Source organism: Lissotriton vulgaris, chromosome 12 (assembly GCF_964263255.1).
Source record: "Lissotriton vulgaris chromosome 12, aLisVul1.2, whole genome shotgun sequence".
Classification (NCBI taxonomy): domain Eukaryota; kingdom Metazoa; phylum Chordata; class Amphibia; order Caudata; family Salamandridae; genus Lissotriton; species Lissotriton vulgaris.
Window position 1 is genome coordinate 238,256,230 of NC_141700.1, and position 25,882 is coordinate 238,282,111.

General features: G+C 38.3%; 1 protein-coding gene across 1 annotated transcript; it reads left to right on the plus strand.

The window, feature by feature from the left end:
• The first annotated feature begins 4,508 nt into the window (after nt 1-4,508).
• Nucleotides 4,509-21,859, plus strand: LOC147673851 (uncharacterized). Its single transcript, XM_086946424.1, has 4 exons — nt 4,509-4,559; nt 18,795-19,232; nt 20,489-20,704; nt 21,568-21,859. The coding sequence occupies exons 2-4, from the start codon at nt 18,795-18,797 to the stop codon at nt 21,829-21,831; spliced, it is 918 nt and encodes a 305-aa protein (XP_086802550.1). The 5' UTR covers nt 4,509-4,559; the 3' UTR covers nt 21,832-21,859.
• Nucleotides 21,860-25,882: the final 4,023 nt, after the last annotated feature.

Here is a 25,882-nt window from a genome sequence, read left to right on the forward strand (position 1 = left end):
TAAATGGAGGAACAATCTGTGGGCGAGAGGTTGTCCAATAATGTTGTCCTATAATGAGAAGGGGAGAGAAACACGGTTTCTCTCCCCTTCTCATTATAGCGGATTGTTGTATCCCCCGACCGCCGCTACAGAGCCCCTGGAACCCGAGTGAGAACGCCAAGCTAGGCGCTCATTCGACTTTAATCAGCCAATTAATGCTGCTACGGGATACAATTTTCCCTTGTCAAGGTGAGCAAGTACCCGCTCCTGCCCCTCAAGTTGAGTGTCCACATTCTGCCCAGTGCTTAATTTGGACAACCTCTCGCCCACAGATTGTTCCTCCATTTATCTCCTCTTTACGAGGCAGCCCGAATTGGGTAGCCGTTCCAGGCCGTTAAAGATATAGGTAAGGGTTGCAGCTAGACGCACGATAGCTCACGAGCACCAGCTTGGGCTTTACCAAAGTGTTAACCATGACCATTATTTCACAGCCTCTCGATCGTCAATGTACCGCAACCTCGAGGCCAAACATTAAATGAAAGTGCGTCTTCAAATCCACCTCTGGGTACGTCCGTGTTGTTTTAATCTAGCACAATTCACGTCCAATGATTTTAAGACCTGCACTCCTCCACTAATGCCTCACTGACTTGTGATGTATCCGTCATTCCAGCAGTTCATGTAATCACCCACACGGAAATGACTATCTTTTACAAAATAGGCACATCCCAACCACTGCGCATTGTTCTGGTCGCCGTCATTCAAGACAAACACCCTCCACCACACTGCGATTTCGAAAGTGCATGCCAAGTAGTGTGTGACGAAGTTGACTCCTTGTCCATATCTTTGCAAAAAAGACAGAGTAGCGTTCTCTAATATATCTTTGTCTCTCTGTTTTCTCCTGTTTTCCTTTACAGGCTTGATTGTTTAATTCCAGGCATATATTAAGTCCTGATGATGATCCTTTTATCTTAGAGCATAGGATCGAAACGCCGTCGACACTGTTATGTAGACATACATTGTTATTTATTGTGATTTACTGGTGTATGTTCTACTATAGGGAATACTGCCAATTTAAATTCTAAAGCAGTACCACTTTTTTGCTCAACTCTTCCTTTGCCTGATGTAAAATATTCTTTCCTCTGCACCCTTTTTCACAAACTTTTTCTTTATTCTGATGAGTTCGGTACAGGCTTGTGCCTTACTTCAAACAATATTATGTTTGTTATGTGATTGAAAGATTCAAATTGACTTCTTGTCAAACATTCCTAAAATAAACTCTATGCCCGGCTGGGTATAAGAAGAACTGTACATGGTGTCGGATTGTGGTCCATATGTTATTCATTTTTCTAGAAATTGTTTTGAGCTTAGGACCTTTGTTCTTTTGAAATGTATTTATTATACATGCATCTATTTATACATCGTTAATGCACTCACTAATCCATCCACCCACCTGCATCTATACATCATACTTACATGCTCCGTCCATTCATCTATTTATCCATCCATTAATCCATCATGCATACAGCCATCATGTATGCATTCATGCATTTATACATACATCATTAATGCATCCATCCATCAACTCATCCAATTATCATGCACCCATTTATCATACATGCATTCACCGATTCATGCATCTAACAATGCTGCACCATTACATTACTAATCAATTCACCCACCCATCTAATTATACAATTACCCATCTATTCTCAAGTATTTATCATACATGCATCTATTTATACATCATTCATGCATCCACTAATACATCCACCCACTTGCATTTACACATCATACTTCATGTGCCATCCATTCATCTATTCATCTGTCCATCCATCCATCATGCATATAGTTATAATGCATGCATTGATGCATTTATACATACATCAATAATGCATGCATCCATCAATCAATCCAATTATCATGCATCAATCTATCAAGCATGCATCCACCTACTATATACCCATCCTGCCTCCATACAACATTTATCAATTCCAAAAACTTACATTTTCACTGTAACTATTACTACTTGTGTTTTTAACTGGTTTTTATATATAATATAATTACATCTTCATGTAAAGTGCATCCTATATAATATAACAATAAATAAATACTTAAGAACATAATGTAGCACTATTACAGTCAACCCCAAATTTTATACGAAGCTTTTTATATACTGCATACTTTATATGAAGGCCGCTGAAATATTTCATACAACTGCTTTCAAAAGTACTAATACATTTGCATTATAAAGATTGTTACATTCTATTATTATGCTTAATGATACAGTATTATTTATAAAATGAACTTTTGTAAATTACCGACAAATAATGCTTTCTAATATTTCTTTACAGCATTTATTACGCCTACACTACACACCAAAAGAAAACAGAAGTAAAGTTCAACAATAAATACAACGTAAGTGCATTTGAATATTGTTTAATTGCTGCTTTACAACTACTTGTCATCCTAATGTATACATAAAATATTTTGCATATTACTAGAAATTCTGGTGAAAACTGTTTTCATTACTTGTACAAAAGTAGTTTATTAGGCAAATTGTTTACTGATTTCAGAAACAAATAATTTGCAACATAATTGAGTGGTCTTGTGGGGGATGGTAAGTAAATGGTGTTGTAGGCTTAAAAGTTGACTGCTACTGTAGCTATTCGGAGATGAGCACCATTAAAAGCAATGGAAATTGAGTGGTGATATAGGCATTAGGCATTGAGTGATGATATAGACAATGCAGATTGAATAGTGCTATATGCAATGTGATTGATTGATACTGTAAACATTGCAAGTTGAGTAATGATATAGTGGCAAATTAAGTGATACTGTATGCATTACATTTTTCAGCAAGCACACTCCTCCAGACATTACTGCATGCTTTCATCAGGCACACATCTTTATTTGTCACTGCATGCTTTACCAAATATACATAACACCAGTTCTCAGTACATGCTTTACCAGCCACATATACTACCAACAGTTAGTGCCTTTTTTACCAAACACAAACACCACCAGCTGGCAGTACACATTTTCACCAGGAACACACATTATTAGTTGTTAGTACATGCTTTTACCAGGCACACATCAACAAATGGCAATGCCCACTTCCAACAAGCACACACACCACCAGCCATCACAAAATGCTTTCATCAGGTATATACCAACAGCTGGCAGTGCACACTTCCACCATGCACAAACACCACTAGCCATCAGTACATGCTTTCACCAAGCAAAAACCACCAGCTGACAGTACACACTTCCACCAGACACACACACACCAGCCATCAGTATACAATTTTTACATGCACACACACCACCAAACATAAATGTATACATCATTTGTTGACATATTCAGAATTAACTATGGTAGCAATCGCAGTATGGTGCACCTTACTTTTAAATATATTTATCTAAAATGCAGCATGCCACTTTTGCAACAAAAATAAATACACATCTTTTGTGGCTTCTATTTATACACTTTTTTGGCATTTGGTGTTCAAATATTTAGCAATGCCAGTAGCTAACATATTAATGAACATGACACATATTGTATTATAAATGCAAGTATTTTGAGCTGTCAGGCGTTTTTTCATGCTATGAATAATGACCACTGACATGTTTTATTGTGTTAGAAGATGACACTGCACTCTTCCACTAGGCATACAGCACCATCTGTCATGCATGCTTTCACGAAAAAAAACATCAACAGCCTTCAGTACATGCTTTCACCAGGCACACATCAACAACTGAAACTGCATATTTCAACTAAACAGACAAACACCCAGCCATCAATGCACGATTTCTACAGGCACACAAATCACCAACTACCCATGCATGCATTATTTAAACACATTCATAATTTACTAATATAGCAATTGCAATATGGCACACCTTACTTTTACACTTATTCATGTAAAGCGCAGCATGCCACCGTTGCTACAAAAACATAAATACACATTTTTGGGCCTGCTATTTGTATACTTTTGTTGCAGTAGGTGTTCAAATATTTAGCAATGCAAATAGCTCAAACTTAATTAACATAAAACATATCGCATTCGAAATGCTAGTGTTTTAAACTGTTATGAAATTTCCATTAAAAAATAATAACCACCTATGTATGATTATTGTTTTATGGAAATGCAAAGCCTAACATTATAGTAGGAGAGAGTAATTGAAAAATATACAATTATGCTAAGGACTAATATGTAGGCAGCCTGAAAGCACCAGCATAGCTATATAGACAATAGGATGCTACTTATATATAGTTCTAAATGATACAGAATGTATTATTAATGCTGTATATAATAAAGTTTGTGCAATTGTGAACAGCAATGATCTCCAAGTAGATCTTCAAGATGCTTGATATATCATTATATAAAAAATCATCCAAAAGTTTATTATAACATCTTGGTATCATCCTGTTAAACATGTTTCTTAAAATATATGTTCTTTGACCTACATATTGTTTTAATGCTATTGTATAACAAATAAATCATATGTACATATTATTAATTATATATAACATATTACTTTGTATTACAGGTCCTGCAAAAGAAGAAGAAATCAATAAGGTAAAGATCTATTCTTCTATTGTTATTATCATTTAAAAGCCGACCTATAAATCAGAATACTATTGTTATTATTTGTACAAAATTGTAAATATACAATATATCTAGTAAGTACACACAATTTGTAAAATATTAACATACAAATAACCTTTTGTAAATATAAAATAATGCATAATAGCATACAAGCTCAATACCATCAAGGCCATGAAAAGTTTTCTATACATTCAAGAGGCAAACAATGCCTTCCAAATAGTACCTTCGCTATTATTCACAACCAAAATAAAATAGCAAATATATGGGATGCAGAAGATTTACATAATATAATGGATCTTGGAAATGCATTATATTTAGAGATGCATTCAATCAATAAACAGGATTATATGCATCCTGATGATCTGCCTAAATATATTACACATGGAAATGATATTTATGCAATTAAATTAGGAGAAGTTTACTATGGTAATATATTTACACGTTTTGATTTGATATATCCAGACATACAAGAAGCATTAAATTTAACAATAACAGCTTCTGGAGTATTGCTTTGTATGGATGTCTATGTTATATCTATTTTTAAAAATGAAGATAGCTATTTTGTATTTGATTCACATAGCCGGAATGAGACTGGAATGCCACAACATGATGGCACATGTGTACTACTTAAAAAAAAACTTTTCAAGAAGTAATTCATTATATTAAAAATTTAGCAAATAGCATAAAACCATTTAATGCAGTAGATGTCCAACTTGAATTAACGCCAATAAATATTCGAAAAATACTAAAGACATCATTTGAACGTGCTTTAAAAATAGAAGAAAAAAATTCACAGATTTTTTTGTACATAGAGCAGACATTTATGTACAACAAAATAGCAATAACAACGAAAATGTTGAAGCATCAACATCTACGTTGCAAAAAAAACATACAGAAAATACTACAAATACAGAAGTAGCAAAATCATCCTTAAATACATTATCTGAAATGGCTACTTTCATAAAAACAGCAACAAAAAGACCTTTCACCAAAAATAAAAATAGTAAACGTTGTAAGAAACAGAAAATAACTATTCTTAGCAAAGAGATAGAACTTACTGAACACTTGCAAAATATTAAAAAAGATAAAAAGAAAATCTCAAAAAATAAAACTAGTGAACAAGAGTTAATTTTAAAAGAGCAATTACTATCAAATATAACATTAGATACTAGCAAAAGTAAAGTCAGTAATGTTACTGCAAAAAAATCTGAAAATAGTCATATACAACAACTCTCTAACAAAGCATTAGATGTTAATAATATAAGCATTGTCAATAATGAGCATACAGATAGTAGCAAGCTAATAGAAGTAAATAATAGCATTTTAAATACAAAATTTCAAGAAAATGAACTACATAGCTTATATATTTGCAATATTATATTTGCTGTACTTTACAACAAATTAACATTTATGAAAAACTGGTCCATACAAGAGATACATAATATAATGCAACTTGGGGAAAAAATGTATGAAGACATGCTGATGTTTTATAATAGACAAAATATAGACATAAATGACATACCTAAATACATTAAATATAATAATACAACATATTCAATTCAGCTTAAAAAAAACAAATACATATAATTTTACAGAATGATACTTTACAAAAAAACATAACATTCGCTTTACAAAATACATTAACTACATATAATTCTGTCATAATGTTTTGTAATAACAAATACTATTGTATTCAAGTACAAGATAACAACTACTTTACTTACTATTCGAATACAACATCACAGAGTAAGGAAACGCATAATTGCACAACTATACTTTTACATACTACAACAATAACACATTTAGTGCAGCATATAACAATGCTTTCAAATAACATTTTACCCCTAAATTATGAATCAATATCACTAACTATTATACCAATTACTATTAATGCAATACTTAAAAGTTCTTTTCAAAAAGGTCAGAGGAGACTAATTACACAAAATAAAAAAGGACTTACACATATGATAATACATTATAGTGTTACATTAGCATCTGAAGCTATACCTATTATTCCTATAGATATTGAACTAAATGTTACTACCAAGAAGGATAATATTAGTTTACAGGAAACAAATAAAATAGAACATATTATAAGGCCTAATATTTTTAATGAATACTCTGAAATACAAGAACTTACTATTAGCCAAACAAAAATTAATGTTACTTCCGTTGAAAATGTGGCATTACATGTAACACAAAATACAAATATTAATCAATCAATTAGAAAGTCTATTATAGATAACTTTATTAATCAAATCCATTATGGACCTGAATATATATGCACTATTTGTAACCAAATGTGGCATAAAGAAACAGTTAGAAATATCTGCAATATAATACACAACAAGACTTTTATATTATGTAATATCAGTAACCAGCAAAGTAATTATATATGTAATACATGCTATAAGTACATTATTCAAAATAAAAGTCCACCATGTTCAGTTTATAATGGCATGAGTTTCCCTGATATACCACCTGAATTACATTTGTATGACTTAGAAGAAAGATTAATATCTCCAAGAATACCTTTTTTACAAATTAAAACACTGCCACATGGATTTCAAAAATCCTTAACAGGTGCTGTAGTAAACGTTCCAGCCGATGTTATGACCACTATTACAATATTACCAAGGCAAATAAGTGATACTATGACAATACCAATAAAATTAAAAAGAAAATTACAGTATAAATCATACACACATTATGAAAATGTAAGACCAAATATAGTTAAAAGAGCAGCTTCATGGTTAGCATACAATAGTGATTTGTTTAAAGAATATGGAGTAACTATAAATTCAGATTGGGAATATGTTCCAATTGAAACAAATAGTATACAAACATCTGATAGTAGTAATGATTCAAGTAGTACAGATAACATGCCTGTAGGCAATTTAGATACATTATTAACTAATGAAACAATAACAGACGATAACATAAATGTATTAAACTTGGCACCCGCTGAACATAATACACCACGTGGATTATATGAGGATAAAGATTCTGAATATTTAGCATTTCCTACAATATTTTGTGGGAAACGTAGAACAGCTAATGAAGATAGACATGTATCAGTACATTATAGTACAATATGTAAAGTAGAATTAAGAAGTTATGATAAGAGAGTAGCTAATAATATAACAAATCTGTTTTTCAAATTGAAAAAATTGCAAATTAAACAAATACAAGATAAAATATTTATATCACTTAGAAAACATTTTACTGATGGCAAAATATTTACAGTAAAAGACATAAAAGAAAATGTACAAACTATATTGCACTTTAATGAGGGATACAAAATATTAAAAACAATACGGAGTTCTCCTCCTTACTGGGAAAATTGCAAACGTGATTTGTTTGCTATGATAAGACAATTGGGCATTCCAACTTTTTTTTGACTTTGTCTGCAGCAGAAACAAAATGGTATCACTTAATTAATATACTGTTACGTATAAAGAAACTTAAAGAATGCACCAGAGAAGAGTTCAAAAGTATGTCTTGGGAAAGTAAATGTAGTTTAATACAACAAGATCCTATAACATGTGCACGACACTTTGATTATCAAGTAAAGAAATTATTTAACTGCATTTTATTGGACAAGAGTAATCCAATAGGTAAAATATCAGATTATTTTTACAGAGTTGAATTTCAACAAAGAGGATCACCACATATACATGCTTTACTTTGGGTAAATAATGCACCACAGTATGGCATAGACAAAGATGACAAAGTTATATCTTTTATTAACAAACATATAACTTGTCACAAAACAGAAGAAATGTCCTTTGAATGTTTACTTCCATTGCAGAAACATGGACATACTAAAAATTGTCGTATAAAACATAAAAAAATTTGCAAATATCAATACCCAAAATATCCTATGCCATGTACTAAAATATTAAAGCCATTACAATTAGATAAAAAAGATACAATTGCAAAGCAACAAATTGATATTATCTATTCTACTATGTCCTCAGAAAGCTTTCCACATTACACATATGAAGAGTTTCTACACAAAATAGAATTAACAGAAGAGCAATATATAAAATGCATACGCTTACAAATTAACAAAACAACTATATTTTTGCAAAGAACACCAGCTGAATCTTTTATTAATAATTACAATAGAATAATATTACAGGCATGGCAAGCTAACATAGATATACAATATGTCTTAGATGCATATGCTTGTGCAGTATATATTGTATCATATTTGAGTAAATCTCAGCGAGGATTAAGCAAAATAATAGCACAAGCCGCAAAAGAAGTGTCTCATAATGTAAACATTAAAGAGCAATTAAAGCATATTGGAAACAAATTTTTGAATTGCACTGAAATTAGTGCACAAGAAGCTGCTTATCTAATACTACAAATGCCATTACGGAAAAGCTCTAGATCATTTTTATTTATCAATACAAGTTTACCAGACAAACGAACTTACTTAATGAAAGACATGCATACAATTAACATGATGCCAGAAACATCAACAAAAGTACAACTTGATAATATAATTAATAAGTATAGCAAACGACCAATAACATTAGAAAAATGTACTTTGGCTGATTATGCATCTAAATATAATACGGTACCAAAGAGTAAAATAAAAAAAGTACAACGCAGTTATGATAATTTACTGTTAGAAACAAACTTTTATAGTTCTGATGATGAAGAACTTGAAATAAATGAATTAATTGCCAATGAAACTACTAAAAAATACACTTGCCGTAAAAAAAACAAAATAATACGATATCGCAAATGTAATAAAATTAATGAGCCTGAAGACTATTACAGGGAATTATTAATGCTTTTTTACCCCTGGAGAATAGAAAGTAATATAATTTCAGACAAAGATACATACTACGAAAGATACCTGGAGTTACAAATAGAAATTGATAATAATTATTCCTTATATAACAAGCAACATATAATACCCTTTGATGATGAAGAACATAATAATGACAATATACTGATATCACCAGCATCACCAGCAGAACAAATACCAATAGATGACCGTGAAATACATGCACATAATAATCATGATGTAAACTATGACTTGTCACTAGATTTAGGAGTTAGAAGTACAACAGAAGAAGATTTACTGGTAAATAATTTATTACCTGAAGAGGAATACAATTACATAATGCAAAATTTAACATCTGAGCAACTAAATTTTGTATATCACCATTTAAATTGGCTGAAAACTCAAACAACAAATTTCTTTACTTTTTGTACTGGCGGTGCAGGAGTAGGTAAAAGTTTTCCTATAACTGCACTTTTGGAAAGGGGCGACCATTCGGTCCCCCCGAACGTATGGTGGAGTACCACGATCCCCCCGGGAAGCCATCTTGGGCGGGAGGCGAGTCTCGGCTGGTATGCCCGAAGCGGCGTAGCCGGGGCGCGCCTTTTCCTGCCCTGGAGTGGGTTGTACTAGACACTGACGCGACCGGCCACGCCCTCGGAGGCAGGCGGGGGCGGGTTTACGCCCGCCCTGAAGACGGATAAAAGGAGCAACGAGCAAAGAAAGCATCCTCTTGTTCCTGTGCTCTGAAGCTGCACCTCCTCGCTGCACGTGAGCTCGAGACGGAACGAAGAGCAATTCTGAGCGTTGTAATCTTTCTTTTTGTCTTACAGAGATTCCGTCTGAGAATGCCCAAGAAAGTCGGAAAGCGGGTCAGCACTGATCAGATGCTCCGCATGCTCATGAAGGAAGTAGCCGATTTGAAGAAGCAGATGGCGGCTAAGGACGGGGAGGGAGGACCGAAACGGCCTTTGCCGGGAGCAGTCCCGGGTGGGAGAGGCAAGAGGTCCAGAAGAGGGGCACTCGGGGGGGAGACCCCGGTCCCCGAGAGCCCACGTGAGGAGCCAACCCCGGTGCCGAGAGAGGGAAATCCGATCCCCGTGGTGGTCACCCCTGTGAGCGGGGAAGATATGCCGCCCGAGTTAGCGGCACAATTGGCAGCGTGGTTGGGAAAGGATAACGAGGGCACCACGGCTGACGACGCCAGGGCAGTGATGAGGAAAATGCGGGAAGCTAGGGAGGCTGCGAAGGCATCGTCTCCTGTTATCCCGCCAGTTCCATCGGGGGAAAATGCGTCTGGTTCAGGTAAGCGGCCATTGCCGATCGCGGGGGAAGGGTCTGTACCTTCGCGGAGGGAAAAAGTGGCTCAGCATGTCCCAATGGAAATTAAGGAAAAGATTTGGGCGAATAAGTATGTGAACATTTTTTCCTTGCTTACCGATCATTATGAGATGGAGCATGTTAAGAGCCAAAAGGAGCTCATGCATCCGAGTGTTTGGCGCGCAAAAATGGCCGCCTTCAAGATTGACGAAAACATTGGTACTTGGGGCAGAGCGTGGGGCATTTTTACCTCCATTATGGGCGAGCGCAGGCCCGAGTTGCTGACCGAGTTGCCTATTTATCAATCACGTATCATGGAGTATTCCGGGGCATATGGGGGCAATCAGTGGTTTTGCTATGACAACCTGTTCAGGAAAGCTAAAGAACACGACCCAATGTTAACTTGGGATTGTTATGACTCCGTGTCTTGGCAAAAGATGGAGAGTACAGGAATGTTGAAAGTACCATTGTTAGGGAGTAACGGGGGTGAATCTTCCCGCCAATACTCGGGGACGCCCTTTCGGACAGGTACAGGTAACGAGTACCACTCGAAGCAAAATGGTAACACAGGTAAAAGGGGGATTTGTTGGAATTTCAACAGAGGGAAATGTACGAGGCCCCAGGGGTCATGCAAATTCAGACATGAGTGTGGGGGGTGTGGGCAGCCATCCCATCCTGAGTCCATGTGCAGAGCCAAAACGGGTGATAACGGTGGTAAGGGAGGCGCCAAACAGGTCTAATATAGTCCGAGGGGCGCCTTTACCTACCCCGATTGATACCATGGCAATGATTCCTTGGCTCAACGAATACCCGGATCATGCTTCCGCTGGGGTGTTGCGGAACGGGTTTTCATATGGTTTCCGCATCCCAGTGGGGGATTTTCAGGGTGCAGCACAATGTAAGAATCAACTGTCGGTCTTGCAGCATACGGCGGTGGTACAGGTGAAGATTGGGAAAGAGGTGACTCGAGGCCGTGTCGCCGGCCCATTTGATTTGCCACCGGTTGCTAACTTTGTTTGTTCCCCTTTAGGGGTGGTCCCCAAGAAGGACCCGGGTGAGTTTCGGCTGATACATAACTTATCAGCCCCACGTGGTCTTTCCGTGAATGATGCGATAGACCCGGAAGTATGTTCGGTGCGGTACGCATCTTTCGATGAGGCCGTCGCCATGTTGAATCGCCTGGGGCCCGGGGCGCTGATGGCAAAATCAGACATCGAGTCAGCGTTCCGGTTGCTCCCGGTACACCCAGACGATCAGCGTCTCCTTGGTTTCATGTTTCAGGGTCGCTATTACATGGATAGATGTATGCCAATGGGATGCTCTATATCTTGTGCCTATTTTGAAAAGTTCAGTTGTTTTTTGCAATGGGTCTTCACAAGGAAGACGGGTTTTCAACATGTTATGCATTATCTCGATGACTTTCTGTTCCTGGGGGCAGCCGGGGATCCAGAATGTGGACAGGCCTTAAATGAATTTTGTGTTTTAATGAACCATTTTGGTGTGCCATTGGCGCCAGGTAAGACTGTGGGCCCCTCGACTTGCCTCGAGTTTCTGGGGATCGAGCTCGACTCGGAGGAAGGTTGTTTTCGATTACCGAGAGAAAAAGTGTTAAAATTCAGGGCATCCCTCGAAATGTGTATTAATGAGACTAAGGTAAAACTGCATCAATTGCAACAAATGGTGGGCCAGTTGAATTTTGCCCTGAGAGTAATGCCGATGGCCCGCCCCTTTTCCCGCTCGATTGCTCAAGCCATGGTCGGCCTGAAGGAGGGCCATCACCGCACGAGGCTCTCGGCTGAGGTTCGCCAGGACATGCGCATTTGGTTGGCATTTCTGGCGGATTTCAATGGTCGAATTGTCTGGAACAAACCAGCGGTGTCCTCCGATGAGCTGGGGCTGTGGACCGATTCGGCAGGGAGTATTGGTTTTGGGGCCATATTTGGCACACAATGGTCGGCCCAAAGATGGCCGTCATGGTGGCACGAGGACGGGCTGACGAGTAACATTGCTTTTCTCGAACTTTTCCCCATTCTGGTGGCCCTGAAAACTTGGCCTGAGGGGTTTCGTGATCACTCTGTGGTGTTCTGGTCTGATAACATGACCGTGGTTGAGTGTATCAATAGTCAGGCAGCACGATGCAAATGGATTCTGAGACTGCTCAAAGAAATTGTGTTATTGTGTATGCAATTGAATGTGCTATTTAAGGCAAGACATGTGCCGGGGGTAATGAACCAAGCGGCTGATGCGCTTTCTCGTTTCCGTATGCAGGCCTTCTGGGGTTTTCTGCCCACAGCGGACCCGGTGGCGGCACCCTTTCCCGAAGCTCTCTGGTCTCTCGGTGCCCCGAACTACAAAACCTCGTGGGAGAGAGTTTAGCACCCAGGACGAGGAAGGCATATGAAGGGGCGTTCCGTTCCTATTGGGCCTTTTTGGGGGCTGCTAGGGGGGAGCTTTGGGGCCAGGAAGAGTTTGTAGTAAAATTTCTGCTGTCCTTACATCAGGCAGGCAAATCAGTAGCTACGGCCCAGAGGCATCGGGCCGCCATCTCCTTTATGGCAAAGGCTCATGGGATCCAGGACCCAACAGCGTCTTTCGTGGTGCAGAAAGCGCTGCGTGGGTGGCAACGCCTTGAGGGTCGCAGAACAGATGTGAGGCACCCGATAGGTCTGGATAGGTTGGCCCTGTTATTATCCGTACTCCCTGCAACATGTTCATCCCGGTATGAAACCGTGTTATTCCGAGCCGCTTTTGCGCTAGCATTCCATGGGGCTATGCGGGTAAGCGAACTAGTGGCGAAGAACAAGCAGGATACGATGGGGGGACTGTGCCGAGAGCACATCCAAGTCAAAGGGGAGACGATATCTGTCTCGTTTGTCAGGTCCAAAACCGATCAGGGTGCAATTGGGGACTGTATAGTCATACAGAGGATTCCCGGGTCTTCCATGTGCCCGGTTCTTTGCGTGGAGGAATATTTAGCATTGAGGGTGGCATCATGGGGGGGGACTTTGTTGAGACACGCTGATACCACCCCACTGACGAGGTTTCAGTTCCAGCGGGTGCTTGCGATGTCGATTTCGGCCGCGGGCTTGAACCCCGGCGAGTTTGGGACCCATTCCTTTCGGATAGGGGCTGCCACAGAGGCGACAGCCAGGGGTCTGAGTGTAGAGGAGGTAAAACGTGTGGGGCGTTGGTCCTCGAACTGTTATAAAAGGTATGTGCGGTTGCACATGTTGTGAAGCTGTAATGATGTACTCACGCTTCTTGTTTTGTTTGGTTTTCAGTGCGCAAGCCTACGAGGCAAGTCGGACTGTGCAGTCGACCCGACACCTGGGGACCAGCGGTCAGACATCACCAGCTGTGAAAAAGGAGGTGTGGGTCGTGGGCCACTCATACGTGAGGCGTGCCGCGGACGTATTCAAAGCAGGTGACATGATTCACGTGGCTGGGGAATACGGGTACAGTGTGTCCTTCTACGGAAAGGGCGGGCTCTGTATTGACCAGTTTCAATCCTTCTTCGAGGGTTTATTAGGGCGGACAAGGTCACCGCCGTCTATAGTCATAGTCCATCTTGGGGGCAACGATTTGGTGGCCACTGGTAGACGACTTCTTCTTGAGGCAATGCTTTCCACAGTAAGTTGGTTGGCAAGAAGAGTTCCAGGGTGCACGATTGCATGGTCCCATATGATCCCACGAAAAGTGTGGCGGGGGGCTGTTTCGGTTTCTGCTCTAAATCATTCAGTAAGGAAAATAAATAACAAAGTGAGTAGATTGTTTCGTTCAAGTACACTGCATTCTGTTTCGCATGGTTGTATCAAAGGGGACGGTATGTATTTGGGGGATGGTGTTCATTTGTCCCGGGTGGGGAATGAGTTACTCATAGGAGACCTCATAGCTTGGTTAAAGAGTTTGAAACATGACCTTTAGGCAGGAGTTGTTGTGGGGGGTCCGGATAGCCGGTCAACTATCCGGCCTGTGGCGGTAAGGTCATGATCGGTGAGCAGTAATTGGAAGATCCCTATGGGGGGGGCGTCACCCATTACGGATGGGAGCGCTCGGGGGAGGTGGCCATTGGCCCCTCAACGGGGAGGCGGTCCCGTCTAAGGATAGGCCGCCGGAAGGAAAGGAAAGGTGGTCAAGGCCCCTTCCTGGATAGGAGGGGCTACGGGCCCTCCTGGGGAATTTCCTGGGGCCAGGACATCTGCGACGGCAGATGTGTAAGTTGTGTGGGGTTCGGGAGGGGGTTTACGCTACCTTTTAGACACCTCACACGAGTCCTCGGACGACCGTTAAATGGCGTCGAGTTCATTGGGGCCCCCGTCAAGTCAAAGGGAAATTGGTAGATGCACTTGAGGTACGCCTCTGTACGGTTGGTCCCCTCACAAGTGAGGGGGGTATTTCTGGTTTAGGGATCTGACACCGGTTACGACCTTGCCGTTGGCCCTTAACGTTAGGATGTACAATTTCAAGCAAATGTTTTCTAGGATGTTAGTTCGGCTAGGAGAACCTTTGTATTAGAGATCTGTTAAGGTTAGCCAAACATCGTAATGTGGAAATGAAATTGTACATAATATGAAACTGTTATTTTAATGTTTTGATTTTGTTTCATATTTTAATAAATACGGCCGGGAGGGTCACTCCCTCCCGCCTTCCAAAAGTTCAGAACCGTTTCCGGTTTCCCATCCTTGGGGATTGTGTTGAGAGGGGGTGGCGGGTATCTCAGCCATATGGAAAGGGGCGACCATTCGGTCCCCCCGAACGTATGGTGGAGTACCACGATCCCCCCGGGAAGCCATCTTGGGCGGGAGGCGAGTCTCGGCTGGTATGCCCGAAGCGGCGTAGCCGGGGCGCGCCTTTTCCTGCCCTGGAGTGGGTTGTACTAGACACTGACGCGACCGGCCACGCCCTCGGAGGCAGGCGGGGGCGGGTTTACGCCCGCCCTGAAGACGGATAAAAGGAGCAACGAGCCAAGAAAGCATCCTCTTGTTCCTGTGCTCTGAAGCTGCACCTCCTCGCTGCACGTGAGCTCGAGACGGAACGAAGAGCAATTCTGACCCGCCCACCAGCCCCTGAGGACAGCTAGTTGTTTCGAATAAAGTTTTGATGTGGTAACGCTATTTCTTGCAGGTTGGGATGATTGTCGTAATATTTTTGAATATGCAATAAAGATGATCACTTTCAGTATGTTTTGCAAATAAAGTGTTTTGCCTAATGTTGATCAGTAATCATGCTTGTGATAAGTCATAATTGTTTTGTAATTTAGTAATTTAGGTAGATTTGTCGTATTTATTGTCGGGCGGTAAGGTCATGATCGGTGAGCAGTAATTGGAAGATCCCTATGGGGGGGGCGTCACCCATTACGGATGGGAGCGCTCGGGGGAGGTGGCCATTGGCCCCTCAACGGGGAGGCGGTCCCGTCTAAGGATAGGCCGCCAGAAGGAAAGGAAAGGTGGTCAAGGCCCCTTCCTGGATAGGAGGGGCTAAGGGCCCTCCTGGGGAATTTCCTGGGGCCAGGACATCTGCGACGGCAGATGTGTAAGTTGTGTGGGGTTCGGGAGGGGGTTTACGCTACCTTTTAGACACCTCACACGAGTCCTCGGACGACCGTTAAATGGCGTCGAGTTCATTGGGGCCCCTGTCAAGTCAAAGGGAAATTGGTAGATGCACTTGAGGTACGCCTCTGTGCGGTTGGTCCCCTCACAAGTGAGGGGGGTATTTCTGGTTTAGGGATCTGACACCGGTTACGACCTTGCCGTTGGCCCTTAACGTTAGGATGTACAATTTCAAGCAAATGTTTTCTAGGATGTTAGTTCGGCTAGGAGTACCTTTGTATTAGAGATCTGTTAAGGTTAGCCAAACATCGTAATGTGGAAATGAAATTGTACATAATATGAAACTGTTATTTTAATGTTTTGATTTTGTTTCATATTTTAATAAATACGGCCGGGAGGGTCACTCCCTCCCGCCTTCCAAAAGTTCAGAACCGTTTCCGGTTTCCCATCCTTGGGGATTGTGTTGAGAGGGGGTGGCGGGTATCTCAGCCATAATCAAACATTACTGAGATACTACAATAGTAAAGCAGGAGAAAATCCAGACAATATTCATATCTTGCTTACTGCACCAACAGGACAAGCAGCACATAATATTAGTGGACAAACATTACATAGCACATTCAGAATTCCAATCTCACAAACTTTATCATATAAACAATTAACACATGAAAATAGAGCAGCACTACAAAGCAAACTAATGCATTTAAAAGTATTAGTAATAGATGAAATTTCAATGGTAGGAACAAATATGCTCACTTTCATACACAATAGAATGCAAGAAATAAAAGCCTCAAACAATCCTTTTGGAGGAATTTCTATAATAGCTATTGGAGACTTTTACCAATTGAAACCAGTTTTTGATTCATATATATTTGAAAATTCAAGACACATGTATGCACCATTGAGTACAAACTTGTGGCAAACAAATTTCAAATTATATGAACTTACTAAAATAATGCGACAAATAAATGATTTACCATTTGCAGAAATGCTTAATAGACTAAGAATAGGTGAACATACTAATGATGATATACAAACATTAAAGACTCGAGAAATACAACCTGACTTACATATAATAAAATCAATACCATATATCATGGGTACGAATAAAGAAGTAGATGAAATTAATGATACTGTTTTACAAGAACACATGAAACACTATCCTATGTACACAACAATAGCAATAGATACAGTAGCAGGAGACCTAAGTGCAATAGCAAAAGAAGCAATACTAGAAAGATTACCTACAAATGCAACACAAACAATGAATTTGTCAAAGACATTACATATTGCCATAAAATTACGGTATGATCTAACTTCAAACATTAATGTTAATGATGGTTTAACTAATGGTGCAACAGGCATAGTTGAGTATGTAGATTGTATAGATGATATCCCAATTATTATTTGGATATTTTTTGACAATCAGAAAATAGGTCACAGACAAGACAACAAAACAAGCATCTATATCATACAAATATTTCTAATGCTTGGACACCAATATTAAAAATTTCTCGTCAATTTCAATACAGCAAAAAATGTATAACTATTATACGAAAACAATTCCCAATACGACAATCATCAGCACGTACTATACATAGAACACAAGGACAGACAATAGAACCATTATATATACATTTTAATAACATCAAAACACATCACTTACATTATGTAGCAATTAGTCGAGCAAAATCATTGAAAAATATATATTTGAAAAATTTCAATGAAAATAAGATAGCACCACACTATAAAGTACATGAAGAAATGCTACGCTTAAAAACAGACATGATATTAGAGATATCTATAACACAAATAGCACAATATAGCAAATACTTTACAATAATAACACATAACATAAGATCATTACAAAAACATTTCAAATCAATGAAAGCTGATAATAACATATTAAGTGCTGACATATTATGCTTAACTGAAATTAATATAACACACAAAACACCTAGCAATACATATAATATAGATCATTATAATTGTGTAATATTTGACAGTTTTTCCAATAAACAAACAAAACATGGAATTGCAATCTATTCCAAAAAACAAATAATTATAAATCCAATATTTACTACAACACAACAAGTTGACATTCTGACAATAACACAAACAATAAACAACACAAATTACTTAATAGTATTTGTATACAAACAACCCAAAGTGCCAACAGAAACCTTTTTAGCAATATTGACAACTACAATGAATGCATACCCACACCATAAATATATAATAATGGGTGACTTTAATATTGATTTACTTCAAACAACACACAATGCTAAATTACTTTTAAGTCACATGCTAACACATTTCAATTGCGAACAAAGAATAACAACAGCTACAACAGACTACAATTCTTTATTAGACCACATTTTTACAAATACATGCTTTATAAATTGTGGCACATTAGAATCATATTACAGTGATCACAAACCAATATGGATAGCTATTTAAATAAATGCATTACATTAGTGTCTGTATATATACAACATTATCTACCATTCTAACTTAATGCATTATATTTTACAGATGATTTCTATTGAAGAACTCAAGAACGACAGACAAGTTGATGCCAAACCATATCAAAAAGGAGTTCGTGTCAACGTTATACAATGTTCATCCAAAACTTACTACAGAAACGCCAAAAATGAGAATAAAGTATTGTACCACATGTCATTAGCAGATGAAACTGGATGTATTAAATCAACTTGTTATAACGAAGAATACTATCATCAAACAAAAGAACAAAATGGACTAATGATTCGAAATTACATTTTAAAAGATGGTATAATATTGATAACAAAAAAAACAAAAATTGCAAGAATGCCTCCACTTTCTATTTCCCAATCTCTTATCCAGGAAGCACAGTATATTTTAAATCCAATGGCACCGCCAGTGTCTCCGATTAAGGCTGTACGCGAGGCTGCCGTGAAAACACTACTAAGTGTATCTGGAACAGTAACAGAGGTAAGATGCAGTAAATTATTTTGCTACTACTATAACATTTGACATTTTTTCTCCTTTGTAATGCAAAAAAAAACCTTTAACAAAATGCCTATATATAACTGTTTGCTATGCAAATGTACTTAGAATCCTGGTATGATACATATGTATGAATAATTTGCACTGTACATGCTATCCTATATGAAAATAATATATAATATTCAATGTTATTTTCAACTGTTTTTACCAAATATCCAGAAAAAATTTAGAAATAGAGCCAATTCATACTAATTATAAGGTAAGTAAAGCGCTTTACATATGTTTGTATTTCCTAAAAAAATACATTCTAGAGAAAAAATTGAATTAGTACTCTGCCCCAAAAAAATTCTTTAACATTCAATATAGCTATCACATTGCTTACTTGCAAACAATTTCCAGAACAAAATAAACGTCTTAAGAATAACAATTAACTACCAAGTATAAGGTAAGTAAAGCGCTTTATATATGCTTGCATCTCTAATAAATATTCATTCCTAAAAACAAATTGCATTTGCAGTATTCTACTACACAAATTCTTCTTTAACGCTTACTATAGCTATAACAATGCTTACTAGCAAACAATTCTAAACAAATTATACTATTTGAGAGTAACAATTAACTACCAAGTATAAGGTAAGTAAAGCATTTTACATTTGGTAGTAATTGCTGTTAGTATAAAATGCCAAAAAATACCAATATGCAAATGCTTTCTGCATACAATTATTTTATCAAGTACAAAATACATTTTAAAACTATTTTGTACTAAAAACTTTAATACAATGTTTACAAATATACAGCAACAATCAATTTAAATTATGAGGTAAGTAAAGCACTTTAAATATGATAGTAGCACATTTATTTCAATAGTAAGGTAAGTAAGGCACTCTAAGACAATGTTTACAAATATACAGCAACAATCAATTTAAATTATAAGGTAAGTAAAGCACTTTAAATATGATAGTAGCACATTTATTTCAATACTAAGGTAAGTAAAGCACTCTAAATATGATAGTCTTAATAATACAAATACAATAAAGGCAAAACAACAAATCGCAACTAAGTATAAGGTGAGTAAATAATTTACAGATAAATATTGATTGCTTAAACACAAATGCTATTCTTTTACAAAAGTTTAATATCAAACTAATAAAGATGTGTAAAACAGATTTATTCAATCAAAAGAATACATATATATGACTGCATTAACTCAATAATAAAAAAAAACATTTTTAATATTGCAGATTGAAGATACAAGAATTATAATCGTTAAAGGACAAGAAACAAAAATAAGGAGCATCACAATAAAAGATGCTACCGACTCCGTTAAGATAAGTCTGTGGAGAGAAGCAACAGACTTTATTTTTCATCTTGGAACATATGTACAGCTGACTCATATGACTGTACACGAATTTAACGGAGAAAAAATATTGAATACGACAAGACATACCATAATACAAGTAAGTGAAATTTGTAAACTATCCAACACAAAAATGCTTTTTTTTTAACCCTTTTTTCCACAGAATAATTTTTTTTCGGGCCAGGTGACAATATGTACAAATGTATTTTTTGGATAAACTACATAAAGTTTGTATTTACTATAAAAAACGAATATAACAAACAAAAACTTACTTTAGAGCAATAAATATTTACAAATTCACAAATACCAAATTACTAATGGCCATTCATTCCTATCAGCATTAAAGCTAATAAAAATGAAACGCCATTACCAATTCAGTATTATGAATTGCAAATACAAATTTCCAACCTGCAAGGAGTGTCACTTAAACATCCTGTAGCACCCCCATAAAAAACTAAAATGCAATAGCTCAAACATATATGCAATAACAGCAAGTTTGCATATCTTACCATAAGTCTACATGCACATAATGCATGCACACTATTTTGGTATTTTACAATTAAAGAAATTTAATAGTAAAATACCAATTCAATTAGACATCTGAAAACTAGAGGCATATACATCTAAATGCCTCAAAATATAAAATAACTTAATTGTTATTTTACTAAATCAATAAAATGTCAAATACATTTTTGGTGATTCAGTAAAATAATGCCCCCAACATACCTGTGACATGTATACCAATATATAAAGACTAAAAGATTGCCACTATGTCAATAACATAAAAAGGCAACCTACAAGTACCTCTATTTATAATATTAACTTTTCATTTAATGTATGCTGCAAAAGTATGTAAATGTTTTACTACAACTTAATGTACTGCATTTATAAGACTTGCATATATTATTAACAAATAATGCAAATGTAATACAATAATTGTTTTTTACAACAATTTTTCAATAGGTTGTACAACCTCCAAAGGAAACAATTTTCGTCACCTTATATGGAGTTGAAAAAACATTACAGGAAAATACTACGATGACAGCTCAAGTAGGAACAAACGAAACTTTACAGTCAATAGACATTGTGAATATTGCTTTGATGGACTACTTAGGAATAGAACCAGATACTGAAAACTTTGAGGATGCTTTGATGGCATATTTACCCATTAAGCTAAAAGTTTTGTTTTGCAATGGATGCATAACTGATGTCCTTGAAGAAATATAAGGAAACACCAACAACAACAAAAACTTTTCTTGAAGTGCTAAGAATTGTTTTCTTGCCTGGAAAACTTGACACATGTTTATTTTCATATTTGAAGTCATTCTTGAAAAGTAATTTAAAATGACACTAATACAAAGAAAACTATTTTTGCGCATAACTGTACTTTTATATAGTGCACTTTATTGAGAGTGTAATACTTTTACAATCGTTTCTTAAAAAACTATGTTCTGAAAAAAAAACAGTAATAGAGTACAACACCATTGCAATGTTTGCACAATATATTTGTGATGTTTACAATTATACTATAGTACTAATGTATGTTTACTAGCCATAACTGTACTGTTATATGTTACATTTTAATTAGAGTGTTTGCCTTTTACAATCATTTTCTTACAAACTACCTCGTAAAACAAAAATATTTATGGCTAAAATATTTTGCACTGTTTGCACAATATATTTGTGATGTTTACACTTACCTATTTGAAATTAAAATGTACAAATGAACATTTGGTCAATTACCATTAAAAAGTTTGACTTTTTAACTAAGATATTCTTGTACTCTTTTATGCAAACAAATTTAAATACTGCATAAATAATTTTAACAACAAATACTTTATATGTAGCTTTTTATGTAAATAACAAAACTATAGCATAAAGCAAAAAACATTGCCATTTACAATAATAATAGCTCAAACTTAAATAATGCGAGACCTATTGCATTGCAAATGCTTGTTAATGCATGTTGCTCACATGGTTTTGTGTCGACCTGGTTTGATTCAATAATTGTCCCCATTTTCAAAAAGGGTAACAGGTCAATCCCAGCCTGTTACCGTCGAATTTCATTACTGGACTCTACAGTTAAGATCGTGGGGCGAGTCTTGTTGGACAGGTTACAGGATCAAAACGTACTAAGCGATATACAATATGGATTTCGCAAAGGTTTGGGTACAATCGAACAAAGGCAATAGAGCATACTAAATCTTTCTCTTATCTAGGGATAATATTCGAGCAAACTGGCACATGGTGTCAAGCAATAAAAGCAAGAAGACTGCTTTTTATTAAATCTTTGATGGCCCTACTAAATTTTTGCAGAAAATTAGGAAGACGCCCGCCTGTAGAATTGTTACAGATTTATAGGCCAAAATGCGTGGCAACTGTTAACTATGGAGCTGGCATCTGGGGGTACGAAGGGGTAAACTTACTACAGTTTGCAGAAAAAAACGTTTTTCAGGTCCCTCTTGGCAGTACCAGACCGCACATCTACATACATATGCCACCAAGAACTAGGTATGCCATACCTGTAGGACTTTATTAAGATTCAGCCAGTCCTCCTCTGGCATAGAGTCAGGACTTCAGTGGAAGCAGATTTTAATTGCCTCATTCTGAAAGACGCATTGGCAACAGAGGGAGCGAATAACATAAGGTGGTTAGCATACGTTAAAATGTTCCTGCTCAAACTAGGCTATCCTGAATATTATAGTAATACAGACACCATGCGTAACGGGTCTAGGAAAGAGCTTAAAGCTAGCTGTATGTCTTATTTGGGCGAAATTAGAATTACAACTGAACTAAAGAAACCAACGGATCAAGCTCATTACGTAATCTTGGCAGCGCCACTCATGCAACTATACATTGTATTAGCAAGAACCTCTCATAATCATCAATTACTAATACAAACACGCTTTAGACTCAACATTCTTCATAGATCTTAAAACTCTGGACCAACTGTTTAATACGGAAAGCTTAAAGTAAATGCCCATGTGACGGTGCTGCTGATCAATCCACGATTCGTATTTTGTTCTTATGTAGATTTTATTCTACTTCGAGAAAAAGATGGATTGACTCTGTTTTAAAAAGATATAGCCTGAGACAATGTTGCCCTGCTTTTATGACTTTGCAACTACTAGACGCTGAATTTACAATTGCCTCCATTACAGCTTTAACATTTTTTTTTAAATGCCGCAAATCAATGTTGATGTAATTTTAAGAACTGTGGTCTGCCATACCTATAAGGTGATTTTCATTTTATCAATCTGTGTTCTGTGCTTTTATGGTTAACTTATATAGTTACCGAATAAAGACTTTTTGGCTTCACTGTCATTCTAGGATAAATGGACTGCATAAAGGGGATATGCTTTTTATTCACTACATCTCAATGTGGCTAGTGATAAGATGGTCTTTGCTATTCATTAATGTACAAGTTACTTTCCTTCGGTAACAATGTATCTGGTAGAGATGATTCTAGCTGCAGATTCCTTAATGTAGAATTATCCCCAGGCATGAGACTGGATCCGGAAAATATTTCTTTTCCCAGAATCTCTGCGCGCCGGGGAAGGAACCGCGTGATTCTGCCCTGACGTCGTCCGTGAGCGTGACGTCAGCAAGGTCACATAAGCCCCACCCCGGCGCGCTGACATCAGTTTTCTTCTGAGAACTTTTACGCGCCACAACGCGGGCCATCACAAACCAAAAACTGTGAGAACATCGGAACAGTGTGCGAAACAGCAGACAAACAAAAAGGAAGGAAGCGAATGGAGGGGAACAGCACATTCGGGAACATGCAAGGCACCATGGCATCAAAAGCCATAGAAGGGAAGAGCAGTCCCAGCTGCTGCAAAGCAACCCCACAAATAATACAACAGTCCCCTGGAGACAGGAAAAGCATATGAAAAACTGCAGCAGACGAAGAAGCCTGCAACCACAGTCCATTAACAAGGAAAGACAGAAGAGCAACGACAATTCACCCCAAGACAACACCACTAAGGGGAGTCACGTACCCTGAAAGGAGCCAAGGATGAGGCCCAGCCAGGAGACCAACGTAGAGGACTGCCCATGAGCCAGAAACTCCAAACAAGGAAAAAGGAGAAAGCCTACCACAGGAAGCACTAGAGAGTAGGGGTGCAAGATCACCCATGAACCTACCAGTTACGTAGCAGAAAGAAGGATTGGATGCAAACCCACCAAGAAGCATCCCGCTAGGGAGGAGTGAAAGAGGGCACTTGCAAAAGACAAGGTACCCAGAGGCAGGCGAGGACGAAAGAGCAAGCTAAAGGCCCTCGCAGAACCGGGAGGAAGGGTGGGTCTTGAAGGAATCTGCAGCTAGAATCGTCTCTACCAGACACATCGTTACCGAAGGTAAATAACTTGTACATCTGATAGAGACTACTAGCCGTAGATTCCTTAACGTAGAATAGATACCCTAGCCATACCCATGGGGAGGAGGGTATACGAGAGGGCCCCCCCAGCCTGGACATAACAGGGGTCCCATTGGGGATGAATCCAACGGACAGGGCAAGGAGCCCTGTCCCCCCAGGCAAGGGGAACCCCTACAGTCAGAACACCACCGATCCCAAGGGGGATGTGGAAAGAAGAAATGAAGAGGAAGCAGAGAAAACAGGGGCAAGGCAAGAGGAGGCCGAATCACCACACACCTACACCAGACAACAAAAACCTCCATCCAGGACCAAGGCAAGGAAGAGGAAGAAAAAGGCAAGTCCCACCTCACCTAAGTTGGCAGACGTGCTCACTTTGCCACTGGATTCAAGCTAGCCTGGCTGATGACGGCTGATTAGCCAGAAACCGGTCCCAGGATGCTTGTTTCCGGTCCAGGGAAGACATGGCTTGGCAGTTCGGGCTGGTCTGTTCCCATGAGGCACAGGGTCAGACTGATTTGCATATGGCCATGTCTGAACTGGGGTGGCGGAGTGAGCTTAGGAACGATGATGGAGTAAACCCAGATCAGTTGACTGGGGGCGAGTGCTTGCAATATTCAACACTCTGTCCATCATCCCCTTTGGTTTTGCTTTTTTACAACAATAAAGTAGGCGGAAGCAGAAAGAGCAGTCCGGGGACACCAAAGTAGACCGGGCAGGGTATGCCTGAAAGAGGGAGGAACAGAAATCCATCACAGCCCCCCCCCCCCAAGACAGAGGGCCAGCAGGCGAAAAAGGCCCCTGGATACACCTCAGGAAGGGGTCCGCACACAAGACACAAAAAGGCGTGGAACCGGAGCCATGATGCCAGGCCACAGACGGCAGGGCAGGCCAGACTACCA